Consider the following 21,729-nt stretch of genomic DNA (forward strand, 5'->3'; position numbering starts at 1 on the left):
ATAAAGTCAATTTAATTATCTTTATCTTACTACAAATAATAAATTTAGTTGTCCTACAATGAAAATCAATTGTCAACATAAGCTATGATTAACATCTAATAAAACAGCCCTCTGTAAATCCCTGATTAATAAGATTGGCTTCTGTATTAACTAACAGACATCATAAAATTTCCTTCCTTGCATTAATCTGTATATTCAAGGTTCATCCTGCTAGACTGAATTTCCTAAAATAAACTGTTACAGTGAATGAGCAAGATTTTGGTGCCTATCATTATTGTGTTATAACCATTTAAATATATATCTATAGCTGAATGGTTTTGAAAGTAATGTCATATTTAATTAAGTCATACAAGATGGTGACTGTAACAAATGATAAGTGATTTACTTTGCTGTTTCCTTTACCTTCTGAACATAATGATAATGCTGCTTATGTTTAGGTTTGAGTGTTAGGGGAAGCTAACTGAAATGTGAAAAACCAATTTCCCCAACACATCTTTACATATGACAGGGATTACTTAAGCTCTGCTGTGCCAAAAAGCCCCAACAACCTCAAAAAAACCAACCAACAAACCAACCAAAAACCAACAAAAAAAGCACACAAAACAACAAGGAATTTATTCCCTCAGAAACATGTTTATAAGTTTCTATTTCCAAATAGTGGTGGTGATCAGAGACAGCATGAAGTTATGTTCCAGAATGCAGGGGGTATCTGTGCCATCTTTGGGAGGTTTAAAATGTTCCTCTTCCTATGATAAACATTATGCTTAAGGACACTGGCATCATCCAGTGGCCACTGAAATCAGTGGCAGCTTCAGCTGACATAGTGTCTAGTCTTTCAACAGCAGAACAACATCATACCTATCCCCAAATATCCCAAAGTCATTTTAAAAAGTGGGGGAAGTAGGTGTGCTTGAAACACCTGTGAAAGAACATAGAGAATTAGGGATGAAAACAACTTCTAGGCTTGCCTAGACAAACCCTTCTAAATGCCATGAAATCTTTTGGCCATAGAGACTGTTAATTAGGAAAAAAATAAAAATAAGAAAAAGAGGTATTTTTAAAAATTAACTTCTTCCAATAAAAATGCAATTCCTTATCCCATCAAAACAAATCTTCACCTATTAGCTTCAGTGCTCTGGACACTGTCAGAATAAAATGATAGTCAAAGCTATATATACATAATAAAAAATTGCAGATGATTACATCTGGAAAGATCAGAAAAATCTAATTTGCATAAAATTTCTGTTTATTTTCTACTTTATTTTTTAATAAAGGAAATGCAAAGTTTCAGTCATCGTGTCTTATTCTTTGATTTACAATATTTAGGTTACGAACAGACCAAGAGTCACAAAAGCATTTTAAGTATAATTAAAAAAGTCAAGGGAACTTTTATATAGATTTAATATTTTGCAGAAAAAAAAGAAACAATCCCATTAATTATCATTATTTTACAAACTCTAACTTTGTGTCACCTGAAAACTGATAGTCTTCTCATAAAATTCGAGAAATCTGGAACAATTTTCAGAAATCATAAAAATGGCAACTTGTTTATAACTTCTTCACCAGCAGGAGACTTTTTAGCTGAAGAGTACTTGGGTAGCTATAATGTGCCCTCCTTTTGGTTGCTAGACCATTTACTAGGAACCAAAAATTATTTTAGAAGTGTTCTGAACACTGGGATTTAAACATTCACTTCATTGTGTTCATATCGTTAACATTTTCAAGGTTGAGCATAGCAATACTGCTGTAGATAGTTTGTGTTCAACCTATAAGAACAGCCTATTCTACTAGGTGGTCTACATCTCACCTATAATACTACATCATTTAAAGCCTACTAATGCAAAGCCTACCATGATTTATTGTTATTTAACTTTATAAAGTAACTGCATGGGTGGGCGTACAATTTACAGAGCATTGCCCTCTACCATAAAATGTAGGTTCTAACAGGGAAAGAAAAAAAGAGTAGTCAAATGGCTATAAACACTTGTTTTAAAAGGATATATTTACCAATAGTATATTTAAAATTTTATTTCTTTTCTACTGTTTTTAATGCTCTGAAACATTAAGACTTTCTGTTTTCTTCATTCAATCTCTTTTTAATGGAAAAGGAATGTTAACCTTTATTTTTCCAGATCCTTATATCTTTTTATCACCACAAAGTTACAGGCTTCGTTTCCCCTACCCATTTAACAGATGATTGCAATGGTGACTGACACCTAACAGAAAAAAGAAAGGTGGAGCCTAGCAACTATGCACCTTCTCCTTGCTCTTCCTAGCCCCACACAATTACTTCTGATACCCAAAATAAAAGCAGTCATCAACAACAGTCAGCTCAGTCTTCTATCTTCAAATAAACATTGCATCCCCCAACCACTCTGATACAGCAAGTGTCACAGCAACCTGATTTCCAGGAGGAAGCAGGAAGTTTCCTTTCCCCTATTTCCTCCTAACTCCTCATTTATCACTTGAAAAGCAAGCTGGTGGTTCTGCTTATCCATGCTTACTGTGGCCCTCTTATTTCTCTCTTTGCATTCCCCCTTTACATGCATTTAAATTCCCGTTCTTCCTCATTTCAATTTTCCACATCACATTCATCCTAGCTGGGCTTTTTGTTAAATCAAGAGCTGTCCCATTTGACCACTAATCCAGAATCTGAAAACACTCATCAGAACACACTCACATACTACAGCCCCAGACACCACAGTGCTCCCTCATGCTCACCTGGACTAATTCAGTCAGGGTACAACTCTTGTTATTTGTTCTGTGGAAATGGCTTCCTACTCTTATAAAAGATGCCTTATAACCAGACAAATTCAAACTATGCCATTTCTTCCCTCTGGATTAGACCTCTGAATCCAGGGGCTATATACAAGAAATAGCTCTTGCTTTTTCTTACATTCTTTTCTCTGTCATACATCGTACAATATACCAAAACAAATAGGCATTGATTTCTACTCTGGGCAATGCCCACATAGTGGGGAACCTAGAGAACATGTTAGGACAAGAATTTAGTTACTGAGAGCCTCCATTAGCCCTGCAGCAAAGCTCAAGAAGTAGGCTGGATCATCTTTTTGTTAAATGTTGCTCTACATAAAACAATACCTCCCCGAAGCTTGAATAAGGAATTATCTTTGTGGAAACATAAATTCAGTATGTTTTTGAAACATGCTCTTTTAACAGGTGCTTGACAAAAAAGCTTGGCAAAATGCTTATTTCTAAGTCACAATTAAAGGCCAGTACTTGAGCCTTGGGCTAATGCTTTAGTGCTAGAGCCATCTAGTGGGCAAAGAGACACGGACAGAGGAGCTGAGACAAAGTTCTGCATCCAGATTTTTTGTTCTATTCTTCCTGCTGGTGTGACCTCTGGACACCATGGCCAATGAAACAATGATCTGCCAATTGTTTTTTTTTTTTTATTTCCCAGTATTGCAAAAGAAAGAAAACATGGCTCTGAGGGGTATTCAGAAAAAAAGAGAAAGCATGCAAGCAGACCATGAAATTCATACAGCTGTTGTCTCCAGGTTACCAAGAAAACAGCTTGTGCCTGTACCAGAGGAAACCAAACAGCTAGAGTAGAGGAGACAATCTTGAAGATGATAAAGCTAGGAAGCACAGATTCTGGCATGATTTTATGGGTATGACTCTCCTTGGGTACTGGCTGTTCCAGTTTGTTTGTTCATACCTATCCTGTGAAAGTAGCAGGGTAAAAGGATGACAAACCTCTCCTAGCTGGCTGAGGGCCTCCAATACTGCTGTGGGATCAACTTTTCTGGTTGAATTTTAGTTACCCAAATGATTTCTTGAGTATCTTGGAAGATCATACTAATATCTAGTGTCCAAAAGTACATGGGGGAAGAAAATGTATCTTAGGCCCTGGAGAGTTCTTAGGTCTGTTAAATGTCTGGTTCCAGAATTTGACAATATACCAAACACGCTCTTAAGGAGACAGCTTCCAGTGTTTCATGTCCCTTACTCTGATATAAAGACTTGTTATATAAGCTGCTTGCCAACATATCATACCCTACTCCTAAAAAAATATCTGTATTTGTGTTTCTTATTAGTTTGAAAGGAAACAAATGCTTTCCTTCCTCATATCAGGCTGTTAAGAAAAAGCAATCAACTTCATCCACAGAGGCAAAAGAAACAATAGTAGGAGGTATGATGGGTGTATCAGACAAACAAATGATGAATGGTCTATCTCATGCTAGAGTTCAGAGAATTAGTACAAGGTCATACTCTAAAAGATGCTTGGACTATGCCCTTGAATTAAGCCTCAAATTTGCAAGATTCAGATAGCACAGGACTGCAGTGTGCTGGCAGCATGGTGTCTGAAGTGTCTAGCTAGTTAACATACCTGCTCAAATAAGCACACAGACCACCCATGTAAAGAAACATCAACCTAAGCCTGAAAGCTAGATATGGAAAAATTGACAATATCCTAAATCATATTTGACAACTAAGAATAGTGCTTCAATTTAAATTAAGTCTGCCATCCAGTCGCTCTCCCCACTCCTATCATTATCCTATTCACCTATTTTTTTTTTTTAGCACACTGTAGCTCGAAGCTTTTTTCAAATTCTCAGGTAAGCAGAATGAGAACAGCTGGTCAGATGTTACTGTCAATTACTGGAAATTCACTGTTATGCAACATAGGAGCTGCATTTGTAACCAAGTTTGCATGTACTAATGTAAGCATCTACATCTTCAAAGAAATCCTGCCAGTTTACAATACATAATCTGTGGTAATCAAATGCAAGGCAACCCATCACAGCTGCAGGTTAAGATGAAAATAATAGTGGGGCTCAGAACAAATGAAAATAAAAAAACCCAAAACATAACAGTGAGACTCCCATATGCTGAAAAGGCACTGAAATAGAGCTATTGCCTATTATGAAAGAGAGGAAAGAACCATCGTTTTTTGACAGCACAAGCTGTATGACATAGATGCTAATGTTTTAGCTAAATTAAACATGGTAATATAAAATGAAAGTCATGTAAGCTTGCTTTACTCTGAGGAAGGTGCTTATAACATTTGTTTTCCATGTATCAAAGATTTATTTGAAGTATCCCAGGCAAAATCAGCTACTTCATAAAAACAGGAATCAAACTAAAAAGCAGGTACAAAACCAGAACACTATTTACAATTCATCAAAATATAAAATGGTAGCTGGTAATGCTGACAAAGCATTTTACCTCATCCCTTTCTCCTGTTTCCAATCTGAGAAGATATCTGACTCGAGAACATAAAAATCTATTTAACATACAGCACCACAATTTTTTCCCCCCCTGTTTTTTAAAAAAAGTCTGTTAATACTTTGTAAGCTATAGCATATAAAAGTGTGACAAAAGCAGAACATCTGGCAGGTCAATTTTTTGATCCAACTTTGCATCAATATATCACTATATACAGAGACCGAGAATAACCAAAGTTATGGCTCAGTAGAGAATTAAACTTAAGTATTTCAAAAGAGGGCTCTGCAGTGGGTATCTTAGTTCAGTGATCTTAAAGGAGGCTTAGATTTGGGTAGAAACTGTTCCGTCATATCTTCTATCTTGCTCTCCACTGCAGCTGCAGATTTGTTCTCTTTATCCTTTTTGTGACTCCTTTTGTGCTGGGATTTAAAGAAAACATCCAATGTTAAGAGAATACAAAAAAAACCTAAAGACTACTTGTTCATGTACACTGCATTACATAGTGTTATGAGAAAACAAGTTGGTAAAACTCCTGAAAAATATCCCTAATATTAGATTTACTGAAGAGACGTATTGTAGACATCTGGAAGTTCAGCAGCTACTTTTAAGGGGATCCATGACAGGTAAAGACATGACACGCTCCCCCCAGCAAACAAAGAAGGGCTATAGACAGTTACATTGGTAGAGCAAGAGCCTCAAAAGGAAAGAAGGTAAAAACAAAAGCAAAACCACAACCCGCCAAATAAACACTACCACTCAAAAAAAACCACTACCACCCTCAAAACCTAGAAGAAACAAGAAAGCTAGCATTTCTGTGTCTGGCCTCTAAGAAAATGCTCCACATCTAATTTCAACTTTTAACACATATGCTTATATCTAGTAAATGATGACAATGTTTTTCATGCAGGATTATCTGCTGAGAAGCTTATTACTGTCTGTCCAGCTTTCCAGAAACTTGCATTATTTTATCTGATGTTAACTAGTTGTTACCAGAATCTGTTATTTCAAGTTTAACAAAGCATAATCTACAGGATTTAGAGAAGTTGTTAGACTATGCTAAATTATAGTAGGTGACTTTAAACTACAACACTATTATGGAACAATAATTTTCCTTCATTCTTAAATCTACAGATATTCTGAACAGCTGTGTAAGTTACCTGGAAAAAAGGAACACCACCATTTGCTTGGCAGCACATGTTTGCATCCAATAAGGATTTGTCACTAGCAAGGCTTTCACTTGCTTCTTGCAACCCTTCCTCTTCTTCCAACAGGTCCTAAAGCAGAAGTTTTCAGAAAAGTGTATTTAATGTATTAGGCATGATCAGACCTATAAAAATCATGGCACTTCCATTTTTGAAAAACAGAAATGAAAGTCTCTAAATTATTAATGTCTTCCCTTATTTTTCAAGATACTGTTTTTGTCAAAAAGCTCGGCACATATAGCTCCAGGTACCCTGCAAAATACAAGTGCTGCAACAGCTCTGGGGTTCGAAGTCAACTCTCCACAACAGCATGAAAAAACTCCTAAAGATGTGAAATACTCACTGAAGAGCTTCATTTGCCCTTCACACACATACCTGATCTACATTATCTTCCACCTCTGTCACACTCTCCAGGACAGCATTAAGCTTTAGTTGTTTTTGCCTTAATTGCTCCAGCAGAAGTTCCCGGGATTCTGTTCTCACAAGTGTGACTGGATAGAAGTAGTCTTTTCTCTGTGGAGTTGCCCCTTTAATGAAGATTGTACACTAATGAAAGGCACTATTAAACGCTTTAAGCATTTGCTTTAATTACAGATCCTCAATTTTACATTAACTTAACAAAGTCATGCTTTGTTCAGTCATCATTCTTTGCATGCATCTTAAAAAAGGTGTCAGGTTGCTAGCTATAGTATGCTCCCATTGGCCTTCTCTTACATATTCTGCAACTCAAATTGCTTTCTGTAAGACCATTCTGTCCCCAACCTATTTTAAATACCTGTTGGAACATCCACTTTAAGATCCTCCTGCAGGAAATCATTAACCTGAGTGAGTCCGCGCTCTGCTTCCTCATGAAGTGCCAGCTTCTGCTTCAAAAGTATTTCCTGGTCAACCTTTATCTGCTCAAGAAAGCCATTAAGTACCTTCTCCTCAGCAACTTTTTGTCTACCAATATGGTCGTCAATTTCAGCTATGGCTGTATCACAGCTCTCTTCATTTTTCTGCAAAAAAAGACAAAAGCACAACTAGTAACACAGTAAAGTTATGGCCTCTTTTCTAAGATGTGGTACACAATTAGTGACATGACTTGAAACAAAAACAACTGAGACCTCAAATTGAGAAGTTTCAGTGCTAGTTTTACACACTCATTTTGAGAACTATCTTCAGAAGTGACTCAGTTTCTTAGAAAGTATGATCATTTTAGAAAGCTACTCGTAAGAATAAAGATAATGACATCTGGCTCAGATCAGATTTCTCATGCTTCTATGCACAACCCTGCACAGAACTAGGATATTCAAGTGAACGTGAAAATTCCTACAAGCACTAGAAGCTTTATGCATTTGTAGGGGAAAAGGAAAACATTTTTTTAGCCATTCCCACTAGAATGAAATGCCTGAAGTGTTCTGTAGGTGTAACAGATACAGGAGTGTCTTGAGACTGCAAATACTTTTAACAATCGAATTCTTCTTTCTGAAAGTTAGTAAAACGTTGGATTTGCCTATTTCAGTACCCATTAGAACAATCAGGTAAATGAAGTTTGTGATGGAAATTAAAAAAAAAAAAACCCACAAAAAACCCCAACCAGACAAAAAACCAACAAGTCTCACATAAGAGACCAGACCTAGTAAATACTTAAAAGGAGTACTTTCTGCCATAATGTTAATCTGTCTGACCAATAAAGTAATTTGCATCACCCAGAATACAATCTGCATTTGATAATTGTGCAAATCTTCCAGGGACACTATTGGTAGATAAAGCTTTAGAATTAGAGATGTGCTCTACCAAAAAGATGTAAAAACTGTCCCAGATTACAAGCAGAAGTTAGCCACATGGATTAATCAAAATACCACTTTATGAATTGTGTTTTAAGTTCAAAGTTCAAAGTCTTAAGTTAAGCTTTTGATTTCCTCTAATTGCATCTATTTAAACTAATTAACATCAATCTGCTGTGACCACTGACATTTTTTTTTCTAACTATAAGTGAAAGCTTATTTTCCCTACAAATTCTACTACGAAAGTTTTTCCCAGAGGTTTAGACTTGATATAAGGAAGAAATTCTTTACTGTTAGGGTGGTGAGGTACTGGAATGGGTTGCCCAAGGAGGTTGTGAATGCTCCATCCCTGGCAGTGTTCAAGACCAGGTTGGATGAAGCCTTGGGTGATATGGTTTAGTGTGAGGTGTCCCTGTGGGTTGGAACTAGATGATCTTGAGGTCCTTTCAAATCCTAACTATTCTATGATTCTATGATTCTATTAGGCTACAAATGACTATAGGTACCTTTTGTAAACACTCAAGCTGCTGGTTCTCATCATTGAAGGACAACAGCTGCTGATTGGTAAAGTCGACTATCTGAGCAGTCGTAAATTCACCCCATTTATCAGTATCCTGAGACACATTTTTGAGACTGGTGAGAAGCTGACAACAGTGGTCAGTGGATTTTTCCAGCATCATCTTGTTTTCAGCATTTATTGTCCTGAGGTCTTGAGAGAAATTATCCAGAGATGCAATAAATTTGCTGTGATTGGAAGTTGCACTGCTGACAAGGTCTGTAGTTTTCCTGCAACAACATGTTTGTAAGAGGTCAGAGATTTTCAAAGGCGGATTTTAGCACTTTCTATATTTAGAAATATTTGAGATCAGAAGCAGTGAAGTAGCACAGTTCTATTAAACCAGTTAATTATAATGTTGCTCTATTTAGCAGATTTACAAATTGCAGCACTTTGAGCAGTAGAGGTTTGTTAAATCCCCTAAAAAAAGCCTAATCAAAAAAAAAAGAAAACCAAACCACAAACTAAAAACAATTTCAGCAAGGCCTTAGTTACTCAGTCTGCAAGTGAATGAAGCATGCTGTAATAGATGCACTATTATACTTCAAGCTAACCCTGTATGGTATGAAATTCTGAATCCCAGCCATACCAAGGGCAGCTCATCAGCATATTGCTTCCAAAACCATGGTCTCTTATCTGAAATACACTCAAGAGACAAATTTCAGGAAAAGCCTTATAGAGCTACTTCTTACTCCAGGGAAAGGTGAACTATGATCTATATTCTGTGGCAGAACTCAGTTCTAACAGAGGTCTTGCCCAGAAGAGTTTATAAACATACAAATATGAAAAGCATCTAATTTTGCAGTCCTCTTCATACATAGTTTTATCTCACAACAGTATACATGAAAAGTAATCCGCTCCTTACAGGAGAACATTTTCTTGTACAGCAGAGATGGTGGTCTTCAAGCTTCCATTTTTTGCAAGTACATTAGTTAAGTTCTTCTGAGTCTCCTGAGCGAAAAAATCAAGCTGGCTTTGCAGTAAGGACATCAATTGAGCTGCGTTCTATTGAAAAAAAAGTGTCAGACATTTCACTGTTATTCTGCACTTTTTAACATTCTTAAAAAGTACTCAAACGCCTTTATTAAAAATGCAGCAAATAAAAAGCTTTGTTGTTTTACAATTTTTCTAGAGAAGATATAGACACTTTGTTTTTGGAAATACATGTAAACATATGTACTGGACATGCTTAGAGCAACGGTACATTTTTTGTTACCTTCCTATACAAGCTTCTTAAAGCAGCCCATGAGGCTGAAAAGAGTTAGATCATCAAATTACTATCCTAACAGTTCTGAAACAAGTACACCAGTTTACTGCTACAAAGAATTTAAATCAAAACAAGCAATCACATTTGGTGTTAGAATTTTTTTTAACTCCAAGGATACCTTTGTATGTGCCAACCTCGTAACTTCCACTTCTTCTTTTAAAGTCTCACAATCATTCTGAAGCTGAGCAAAAATACTGTCTGTTTCTTCCCGTAATTCTTTCAAAGTGAGAGAAAGATCTTCAAAGAAGGTATCAATTTCCTTTTTATGAGCCTCCATCTTTGAAAGAAGGTTTTATTAAAGTTAGATATTTGTCTGTTGGTGAGAACTGGATACTTTTCCCTAGCATAGTTTATACAGAAATTGTCAAAGGCATTAATAAACTATTGTGCATAAAAGGTAGAAAATAACACTTAGAACAATCTGAAGTGACATACTGGAAGTTGGTATGGGCTTTTCCAAACACAAAATTTGGCATGTGAGATAGACAAAATAGGAAGACACAGACAAGGTACTTCATAAGACAAGACCAAGAAGCTAGAGCTGGCAAGCCATGCACTATTTGTTGAGGAAACCAGGTTATAAGAGTTAAAACTTCTCTGAGTTGGTTATTTTAGACTTCTAAAACACAGGAGAGACTATATTAAGGATATTTGTTACATGTAGCTTTAAGCATCCATGTTTTACCATTCTTACGTGGCATTTAGATGAGCAGTTGTGCCAATATAGGTAATAAACAAATACACCACATTTAAAAGTGGAAAAGAAACCTGAAAGAAAGAGGTAAAAGGCAAGACTCATGGGACAGGATGAAATGACAAAAGCCACACCAGAACTGGAAACTCTGACATGCTGCAGAAAAACCACTAAAGTGTTATCTGTAAATTAAATAAAATAAGAGCACAAGAAAAGAGATAACAGATATGCATTACCTTGTCAACCACAACAGAGTATTTCTTCATGTTATTCTGAAACTGACAGTTTAGCCCCAAGACAAGTTCTAACATTGGTGTCAAGCTACTTAATGCTCTTCCTAAACCAGATGTATGTTCCTCCTAGGAACAGCAGGGGGAGGGAAAAAAAAAAAAAGCAAATCATGATATGACTGTTCCTTCATCCTCATTTGTAAGAAGCTATTCATATACATATCCATGTACTCTGCTATGACAGCATTTGCAATACAAGTACATTACAGCTTGTGGGGTGACATGCAAGGGGAAACGGGGAAGGACATAATCATGGCCAAGAACTGAAGCAGAGACAGGTGAAGGCATGAAAAAAAACCCTATACAATATTTACAGAACCCCTTTTGATTGAGAACAGCTTAATCTATTTAAGTAACATAAGAGTATGTATATTTACTAACAATTAATCTCAGCAGCTCAGCTTTACAATCAAGCGACAGATTCTCATGTTGTATTATTTTTTTGGACACGTGAGAAACTTCAGTAGACACCAATTCTTTAACAGAGGCAAAAGACGCTGATACAACTGATGCAAGAATATTAACTGATGAAGAACTGGTAGACAGGAGGTTACCTACAAAAGAAATCAAGAAGTGTTATAAGTATTTTTTGTAAGCTCCACCATAGGATAGAAACTCCTTTTATTGCTCATCACCTTATTGACTCTTACAGCACAGAAAGGCTGTTAATCTACATTACTAATGCAACTGTTATCATTACATTGCTTAAAGTAAAGCTTCTTCCACTTACTAAGTCAGATCCATTTTAGGAAATGATCTTTGGTACTATTGTTGCAAAAACACAGGATGGCATCGTGATACAGATACTACACTTACCTATAAAATTTGTGTAAGATTTCAACATCTGTTGCTGCTTCAAACTGTTTTCAGTAACTGAATCTTGTATTTTGTTGAACAAATCATTCATCTGTCCTGCAAATGTATTTTGGATGATAGCATTGTGTTGATCAACAACCTTCTTTCGGTCCAGTTTTGCATGGAGGCCAGATACATCTTTTGTAGTTTCTTGAACTGTACTAAGTAACTACAATTTCAAGTTATTTTAGTCAGTTATAAACAAGAAGTCAAGTATATGTTATAGAATAAAGTTAAAGGAAAAGTTATTTCCCTACAAAGACAGGTATTTCCTTTAATATAATTAAATTACCACTGTTCTAAATCCTGGTGTTATGTCATTCGTAGTCTTAGAACACAGAAAGAAGTTACCTGTAAAGGCCATTCGTTCTTTGAAATTAAAACATTAACAACTTCTTAAATACTAAGTATGTCCTTTAAGATATCATCCCAGAATAGTAAAAAAATCCTCACCATTTCACCTTTCTTTGAAAGATTTGACAGTAAATATATTCATTAATAGTACTCAAGCAGGAGGCTTCCAGTACTATTCTGTGATAAATAACTGAGAATTCGAACACATAGTGGCTTCTTGGTTTTGTAGTCAGCATAAATAATTTCTGTACCTATTTCTCTTACACACTCACAACCCACATGCAAAACACTAGGCATCCCCTCCCCTCCTTACAGGAATTTGAGTAGAAAGATATTTTCATGTTGACTAAAGGTACAAGTTTTATCACTTCGCAGTTTAAATAGCAGGACATCTCTCCCCACATTAAGTCTGTTTTGATAATTACAAGCAGTCTACAAACATTAAAATGATACTTTAAAACACAGACATTACAGGAAAACAGTTTCCATTATTTACTGAGTGTAAATTACTGCACATATCTCTTTGCTGTTTTTCTACCCCAGTTATATATAACTCATTCTTTTGTAGGGCCAACTGTAAATTCCTAGGAAAGCAAGCTACTTATTCTGCAAAACAGCTCATGACATAGATAGTGCAAAGCATTGGAACTCTCATGACAACCTGGCCTGAAGGAAAGATTAGCTCCAAACCAACCAGTGTGTTTAGCAGTCAACTGTCAATATTACCACAAAGTACTACAATCTAAAGTAGCCTTTCATCATAATATAATTTGTAAAGAGAGCTAACCCTACTTGTCCCATCTTGAATTCAGGTTTTGTCACACTCTCATCATGATTTAGCAAAAATTATTTCCTTGAAGAGCCTATGAATCTCCCAAACATAGGAAGCTACTGTTACAGTTAGGTGCAAAAACCGTGACAACCTTGCTAGCTGTGCCATGAAGTATTTGTTCAGTGTTTTCCAAAACTGAAACCACATATTCTTCTTCAGCCAGATGAATTTTTGTTTCTTGCAGATCTTTTTGGGTTTCTTCCAGTTCTTTCTCCTTGATTTGCAGATCTGTTTTATACTGTTCGAGTTCATTTTTATTAACTATGAATAATTCAGTGATCTAAAGCAGAAGACAAAAATCAGTAGGGAAACATTCCTTTTGTAATATCAACAGAACTCCTATCTCTCAAATTACACCAAAATACCAGAAGGTAAATTTCATCTAGCAATGTAGTTTCAGCTATAAGGCTCAGAGGTCTTAAACCTAGACAACAGATAGCACAAACCAACACCATATTCATTGTAATAATCCCTTGCTTCCCCACTCAAAACACAAGACCAAGCAGTTGTTACAACACAGAAAAAAAAAATCCACTAACCAAACTTAAGGTAGAATGAAGAAGAGAGTTAGTAAAGCTGATTACACAGAGTAGTTACGTATTTCAGCAAATTAACAGCTGCATTTCTTTTAAAGAGAAAGCTCTCATTTTCTGTGTAATTTGTTAGTGGGAGCTCATCACCTTCTCCTCTCCCCCCTTATTCTTTACTCCTAAGCAGATACCAGTCAATTGAGATACCATTTTTACAAGCAGATTTTTTGCCAAAAGCCCAACAGAGCAAATTAAAGTGCTAGACATTAAAAGAGCTTTTTTAAAAAAAAAATATTGCATCCTGCAACTAGCATCTGATACTTCAACTTACTAACATAGAATTAGGAAGTTTCCACTCTTGATTATTTACAGAATGTTAAGAACAAAAACTTTTCAGAAAGTTCTTTGCTCCAACCTTTTTCTTCATTTCCCAAAGGTTTCTTTCCTTTTTTGGCAGATTTAATCCACAGTTGAGAAATGCCACTTACTCTTTTCACTTCTTCCTCCATGACACTGATTTTGTCAATATACTCTGCAATTTGTTCTTCCTGAACTGTCAGCTTTCCGTTAAGGGCTCTCAAGCAAGGATTAAAACAAACAAATTAGTCAAGTAAGAGCTGATTTCAAGATTATCTATTGGGTTTTATACTACATATTCAGCAACTTCAAAATATATTGCTAACTTCTGTATGAAAAGCATGTAATTTTCACCTAATGCAAAAAGGATGTGAAGTGATTTTCCATTATAAATTTCCTGTGTGAACTAGCCATCTTACAAAGTGAAGTAAATTATGTCTAGTTTACTCTTATATATGGGCTTCCACTGAAAGAATGGCTCCGTGGGGTAAAGCTGCATAACAGCTATGCTTACTGGAAGTTGCATATATAAAATATGTGCAACAAATAAAATCCTTAGTGCAAGCCTATTCTTTAGGCTTCTAACTGTATAATAACTAATTTCTAAGAAACCAGTTGGCTAAATTCTCCTTACTATCTTCAATTTTCTGGTGTGAAAGTAGATCCAAAAGCATATTTGTATAACAATAGGTACCAGTATCTGAGATTTGTTGTTAGAGATTTTATAGAAATTTTGAAGACATACTCATAATTTTCAGGAGAAATGTAGACTCCATTTTTTTCTCGTGCAGCAGCAAGGTCTCGCCTCAGACGCTCAATCTCTTCAGTGTATTCCTGCATAAAGAAACAATCACTTGTAAATGTCAGAATTCATACTTTGCTTTCACGATTTATCTTAACAGATACTTCACAAAGAGTGCTCTGTGGAAGTTTTGCATAAGCACTTCCGTTACAAATAAGTTCAGTATAGCACCATTTAAATTCATAACACTGGATAGATTTAGAGCATTGAAACATCCCACTTCAATCATACCTGGTCACATATAACAGCTTACAGTGGGAATCCTTGCTTCTTTAGTAGCAGTCAACTACTTTATATTCATACTTACCGATAATTTCACTTTAATTCAGGCATCCTGTAGGGAATGAAGCTGCTAATACTGGCTCTCCACTGACTTGTAAACAGATAATCCATACACAGTCATGGCTAGTAGTAATAGCCCTCTCTATCCAGTTTTACTCTTAGCAACAGTTTTGGTGTATGCAAAGTGACTAATGCTACACCAGTTTGAAAACAGGAGGTCAGTGATGAAAATTACCTCAGAAAAGCACCACTACTAGTTACAGGTTCTCCACAACTCTATTATTCCTTCATAGCAAAATCTATGTTAACAGAATCAAACCTAATCTGTAACTTAAGATACATGTCTAGCTTACCTTAATAAGAGCTTTTTTTGTTAGCTTCTGATTAACTTCAGGCTTGTTCATTATATTCTTTGCTCTGTGGGCATATTCTAGCGTACTCAGGGTTTCCTATGAGAAACAGATGTAGTAACAGTACATCAAGATGAGGAGTTCACCAATATTTTTGTATCATTAGCAAACTATAATACCTATTTTAGAAATGGATTTTCAGACTTATATTTACCTCAAGACTTATAGATGCAGGAGAAACTGTGGCAATTATTGATGTTTTTGTTCGTCCTCCAAGAGAGTCTTGAAGGATTCTTGTGAGTTTAGATTCCCTGTATGGAATGTGTGGGGCTCTTTCTACTAGAGCAGTAATAACTCTTCCTAGAGTCAGGAGAGACTGGTTGATATTTCCAGCTTCACGAGCTCTTTTGTCAACTGCTCCAGATCGACCAATGTTTTCACTTCCTGCAAGATCAACCTGAAAGGCAAGAGGAAGGACATGCTTCTGTCTCAAATGACCCTAAAGAATGGTCACCCCACAGTGTTGCAGAATGCAACACACAAACCAGCTTATGAGTTGTGAAGGATGTCAAATGGGACTGATGTTCTTCAGAGTGACAAGTACCGTTAATATCTCTTTACAGTATTGGAAAACAGACCCAACCCCACCTTAGATCAAGGGAATGAGGTCAGATTATTCTAGTTGATTATTTTAAGAACATCATCAACAACATTTAGTTCAAATACTTACCAAGTTTAGCTTTCCAATTTTAACAAGTTCTTCTCCATCTATTGTTGTTTCTTTCATGTGGATGGTAATAGAAAATACAGAGTGGGAACGGCTATAAAAGAATTCAGTTTTCCTTTAATAGGCTTTTACAATAAGAAGCTGACATATAGAAAGACACAGACATCAAATTAGACCAGTTTGACCATGCATAAAACCAGTTCAGGCAGAATAAGTTACCTAAATTCCCCGTAATTTCAGATTTAATTAGTTCTGTGTTCTAATCTGTGGTAACCAAATACCCATTCCCCTGCACTAGTACACAGATGTGCTCAGCTTATTTTAAAATAAAATTATGACTTGGGCATGGTGTTCCTTGCTTATTACAACACTGGATGACTATTTGTTCAGTGACATGGCTATCACATCTGCAGTATAAGAATGATAAATTAGTAATAATGATACTTTTGACCAAGATGTCTCTATTAGATTCTGACTGAGCTGCAATCATATGAAGTAGCCTGCATTGCTACATTACCCCCTTCAATCTTACGTCCAAGTTCCAGAATAGTGGTGTAAGTCCCAAATGCTGTCAACAAGTTTTTATTTATTAAACAGGATTGGCAGAAAAACAAACAAACAAACAAATCACCAGCCACCTATAACAGCTAAAACAAAGGCAACCCATCTCTGCAATACAGGTATATCAGCTAAATATCTTCCAAACTTTGAGTGGACTACAGCCTTCTTTTTGAAGATGTACAGTTATCTACTGCGGAGAATATTAATTGCATGCTACTACATACAATGTATATCAGTTATGCATATGTCAGACTTCTTTTCGTTTCCATAAGCATAGAAAGCCTTAAAAAAGTTAACTTTGAATTTTAATTAAATTTCAATATTCTAGATGCCAGATTAAGAACATTCTGCTACTTATATCTCAGAGTTAGGTGTGATGCCAGGGCTACTGCCGACTAGACACTGCATATTAACATAGGACATATTCATAACAAAGCATGCAAACTGTAAACAAGAGAAAGCTTATGTAGAAAATCACGCAGAGAGAAACAGCTTGCCTATTTTTAAGATGAGAAGCATTCAGATTTTATAATGCCCCTTCACACATCTATTAGAATTGCCCTACAGGATGTGATAAGGAAATTGTATATGCGTTCTGACCCACATTTGACAACCTAAACTGTGATACAGAATCCCAAGATCATGCCACATTTGCACTAGGTTCAACATCTTTTACTCTTTCAGCAAGATCCTATTTAAAAAAACAAGAACAGAACAAAGTTTCTGAAACTGAGGATTTGTACCTGGAATATGCATTCATGTAAGTAGCTGCAGTAGTTCTTTTTGCTGCACCCCTTTCCAAGATTTGGTAGACTTCGTTTTTGTTGTGCACAGTTATTTCTTCCAAGCCTTTAATAATTACACCCCGCTGTCAGAAAATAATATAAGCTTATTATACATCTCTTAACCTCAACAATCTTGAAAGCCTTGCAATAACAAATTTTGGAAGACAGCACTAACCTTGTTTCGAGGATCATCAAACATCTGCAGTCTTTCTCCAACATCAGGAGTAGGATTCAGAAGATCAAAAAGCTCCTCATTATAGATTTCCAAAAGAGAGACTTTCACAGAAAATTCAGAACCATTCTCCGTGAGTTTTTCGAATATTTGATGCAATGTACGGGGTATTATACCTGCCAGTGGATCCTGTAAGTTAAATATTTAATACATAAATGTACTGAGAGAGATTTGAGGGTGGGGGTGGAATTACAGATAAATAGTCATGATTTGTTATAAGCAAAAATGCCTTAGACAGAGATAATCTTCCATATAAAGATCACCAAGACTTGCATGCATGCATTAAAAATGCAAAGGTTTGATTCTCATATAAATGAATGAGACCATTTATTAATTTACAAATATTTCAGGAAAGTCAACTTCAGGATTTGAAAGGCATCGATTTCTGGCTTTCCTTATCCTTCTTCAATTTCTAATTTTGAACTAATGTATAAACAAGAGAAGTCTCAGGAATGAAAATATACCTCTTCCCAAGTATATTCCTCATTGGGTGACCGCTCCCCTTCCATTGTGAAGGTCTTACCGGTACCAGTTTGGCCATAACTGTGAGGATAAAAAAATTAAAGTGTAACCAATAAACTAAAATTAAAAGAAAATTTCTTAATAATATTTATTGGCTTACTTACGCAAACACTGTACAGTTGTAGCCCATAATAACTTCATCCAAAATGGGACACACAACACTCCGGTATACATCGATTTGCTTTGCCTGAGCTCCAAACACCTATTGAGACAAAGAAAACCCATCCCAGTTATCTTTACAGTAATGTAGAGCATCACACAGTAATCAGACCATAATAGAGAAGTGTAATAACTTGTTTCTGCAAGTCCCCAAATTGACAAGCAGTTACCATATCAAATGTGTAAGTCTTTCTTGATGTCTTATCTGTCACTCCTCCAGTGCGGACACTAACTTCCTTTCTTGCTTGATCACAGTCTACAACAGGATAGGAGCCTGCTTTACGTTCTGAAGCATTAAAAGGCCTAAAAGACAGGAATTAAGAGTATAGATTGATATAATTGCTAACAAGAACATAAACTGTCAAAGCTGTAATGCCATCCAGATTAAGGATCCAGAATAGTGTAATTGAGTAAAAGGGACATAAAGCTTTTAACTTAATAATTAAGGAAAAACTGCTGCAATTGGGCAGTTTCCAGACCTTGCTTCTCTTCCACCCACTGTGGAACAACTCAAGAATCTACAGCTTTTAATCTGTTTACATATGTATTTTTAACAAGTCCATAAACACTCTTAAGATCATAAACACTCTTAAGATCATTTACACGCTTACACAGCTAACTTGCACTAGAAAGTGTTGTTCAATTGCAGGAGTGGTAGAAGATTAAACATACCAAATAGCTGTATAAACAAGAGCCTTCAAAACCAGAAAAAGTTGCACATGAAAGTTAAGGCAGCAGCAAATGAAATTAATTACATTTTAAAATTTCCTTTTTCATTTACACAAGCAATGAAGCCTGCATCTCACACTGGTGACAATACTTTAAAGCACCAAAAATACCAATAGGGCCTGCTAATTGTAGAACAGTAAGCAATACCAGAACTGTAGCAACCTTTAAAATATTTTGACAGTAGAGGCATTTCAGATGCTATTTCTTTACATTATATTTTTTTTTTTAAAAAGATACCACAAGTGCACAGCATGTTGAGTTTCCTGACTCTTGTGGCTAACATTTCTTCTTCAACAAAGCACTGAGACCAAAGTGTTAGATTCTAGACACACCACTGGACACTTTAGTGCCAAAACTGATGGCAACAGATGATCACTAAAAACACACTCACAGGGCCAAGTTACAGCTTTGGTTTTGTGACTTTTAAAATTACAGGAGACTGAACAATGAATTTATTCTGCTCTATAATCATATACATCAATGAAACAAATGCAGGCATCTTACGATATGCTAACCCACAACCCTGAGAGTAGAGGAACACTTCAACTATGCTGGAGCATACATGCAGATCATCAACATGCACCAACAGACAAGCAGTAACCTGGTATGCCATGGTGACATTTGATCACAGGCTCCTCCCCTTCGGTATGAAGGATATTAGCATTCATATTAAAAATGCTAATGCATGCAGTTTGAGTTTCCAGACTGATGTTTTACCAGAGCATAGCAAATGCATAGCTTGAAGAGATTTTTGATTTCAAACTTAAACAGGGGAAGTTCAGATTAGTTATAAGGAAGAAGTTCTTTACTGTGAGGGTGGTGAGGCACTGGGGTTGCCCAAGGGAGCTGTGAATGCCCCATCCTCGTCAGTGTTCAAGCTGGGTCGGACAGAGCCTTAGGCAATTTAGTATGAGGTGTTCCTGCCCACGGCAGGGGGCTTTGAACTCTACAATCTTAAGATCCTTTCCAAACCTAACCATTCCGACTGTATTATTGAAAAGCTCTGACACATCAGGTTTTGGAAGTAAATCTGAAATCAAATTAATACAACTGTGTCTATCTAACAATTTGTAAGGTAAAGAGAACCTGACTGGTGCAGGAAAAAAAGTGGCAAGGTGGAAAAACATTTACTAGCTCAAACACACTGAATCTCTATTAAAAAAGAAAAGCTGTACAACAAGAGAGAGAAAAGGCGAGTTAGAAAGTTCTTAAGGGTTAAGAACTGGATGTTGACATATTCTACAAGTTACAACAAAAACAAAACACTACACCAAAGACAATCCTGATGCTACTGATATATTGAGCATCATATTTAATTAAAATACACACTGTATTTAGTTCAAATATGCACTGATACTTAGTGAGGCTATTCCAGAACAATTGACTAATCAGATGAAAAAGAAAATGATCACTCCAGACAGCATTTCACACTCAGTTGCTTCAATAACGTTATTCTTCTTTTACAACTGCATTGATTTAAATCAACATTTTCACCCATTCCATAGCATTTGTTTCAGCAGCTTTTTAGTTGCATTTCAAAAATAAGATAAAATAGCTTTTAATTTCTATTATCATTGTGCATCTGTAAAAATAGGAAGTCCAAGCGTGAAGATAATTGCAAAAGGCTTTAACAACAACGCATAAGCCAACATCTGCAGCTCTGGCTCAAAAAAAGAAAAAAACAAACCCTTATCCTCCCCCACCCCCCCCAAAAAAAAACCAACCAAACAAAAAACAACCAAACCGCACACACAAGAAAAGGAAAAACTTCCAAAAGTATTTTGAGCACTATTCTTACGCCATTATCAGCATTACAGTTTTAACAAGCAACACTTAAAGGTTCTTAAGATCCAGTATCAGTGGGCAAATCACGTCAAACCTACATCCCGCAGCTCTCTCCTAGGACCACTGAGCAGCAGGAAGCAGGGCCGCAGGCAGCGCGGCGCCCCAGCAGTCCCTCACAGGACGACGGCCTCGGGCCGCCGAGCACAGCGGGTTCCTTGAGAGGCTGCGCAGCGTACGCTCCAGGCCGAGGTTCCGGAGGGGCCTCACCGGCTGCCCGTTTACCCTGCTGCTAACAGGTCTTCAACTCTCGCCCGGGGCGGGGGGCCGCCGCGCCTACCTGCATCGCACCACCACTTGGATGTTCTTGCCCTTCTCCTCCTTCTTAGAGCTGCTGCTGCCGCTTCCCTGGAAGCCGAAAGAAGCCATGGCAGGCCCCGGCGCCAAAGAAAAGCGAAGCGCTGATCGCGATAAACCGGGGCCGCTGGGGATGGTGCCGACCACCCGCCACTCGCTTCAGCCACTACCGCACTTCAGCCGGGGGCGCGCGCTCTGCCGGTTACTTTGAATCACGCACCTCCCCACGGCCCGGCCAATCAGCGGGAAGGCGCGGGGCACCATGGGACCCATTTTCAAATCCCCGTGGTGGGTTAGGCGCATGCCCTGCCGTGAGCGCGCTGCATGCTGGGAGCTGTAGTCCCCGGTCCATCGCCACCACGTGACCGAGCGGGGTGAGGAGCGCACCCCGGTCACGGCAGAGGAATGACAGCGGAAGGCGGATTTGACCTGGTTCCTTAAGTCCTGATGCTGCCGAGCGCGCAGCGCGCTCTGCCGTGATGTTCCACCTGATGTCCACCTCGAAGCTATTTCTTGGAACCGCTACCTCGGGCGCTCACGAG

The 21,729-nt window shown here is 37.2% G+C and overlaps 1 protein-coding gene across 1 annotated transcript; it reads right to left on the bottom strand.

Annotated features, from left to right (window-relative positions):
- Positions 1 to 1,412: 1,412 nt before the first annotated feature.
- KIF11 (kinesin family member 11) lies at positions 1,413 to 21,381 on the bottom strand. Its single transcript, XM_005144054.3, has 22 exons — positions 21,171 to 21,381; positions 18,490 to 18,622; positions 18,265 to 18,362; positions 18,103 to 18,181; positions 17,582 to 17,767; positions 17,365 to 17,489; positions 16,064 to 16,154; positions 15,548 to 15,790; positions 15,337 to 15,432; positions 14,645 to 14,733; positions 14,031 to 14,118; positions 13,104 to 13,292; positions 11,788 to 11,995; positions 11,353 to 11,525; positions 10,918 to 11,040; positions 10,106 to 10,264; positions 9,586 to 9,725; positions 8,671 to 8,950; positions 7,171 to 7,393; positions 6,771 to 6,922; positions 6,351 to 6,467; positions 1,413 to 5,612 (listed from the first exon to the last, which is right to left on the bottom strand). Exons 1-22 carry the CDS (start codon positions 21,257 to 21,259, stop codon positions 5,490 to 5,492), a joined length of 3,204 nt encoding a protein of 1,067 aa, XP_005144111.2. The 5' UTR covers positions 21,260 to 21,381; the 3' UTR covers positions 1,413 to 5,489.
- Positions 21,382 to 21,729: the final 348 nt, after the last annotated feature.

This window comes from Melopsittacus undulatus, chromosome 4 (assembly GCF_012275295.1).
Source record: "Melopsittacus undulatus isolate bMelUnd1 chromosome 4, bMelUnd1.mat.Z, whole genome shotgun sequence".
NCBI classification, from domain to species: domain Eukaryota; kingdom Metazoa; phylum Chordata; class Aves; order Psittaciformes; family Psittaculidae; genus Melopsittacus; species Melopsittacus undulatus.

Coding starts and splice junctions, on each gene's coding strand:
- KIF11 (XM_005144054.3), bottom strand. CDS start 21,259: ATGGCTTCTTTCGGCTTCCAGGGAAGCGGCAGCAGCAGCTCTAAGAAG. Junction 13,293..14,030: donor TGGAGGAAGAAGTGAAAAGA/GTAAGTGGCATT, acceptor CTTCTGCTTTAG/ATCACTGAATTATTCATAGT. Junction 6,468..6,770: donor TGGAAGATAATGTAGATCAG/GTATGTGTGTGA, acceptor CTTCTGCTTTAG/GACCTGTTGGAAGAAGAGGA.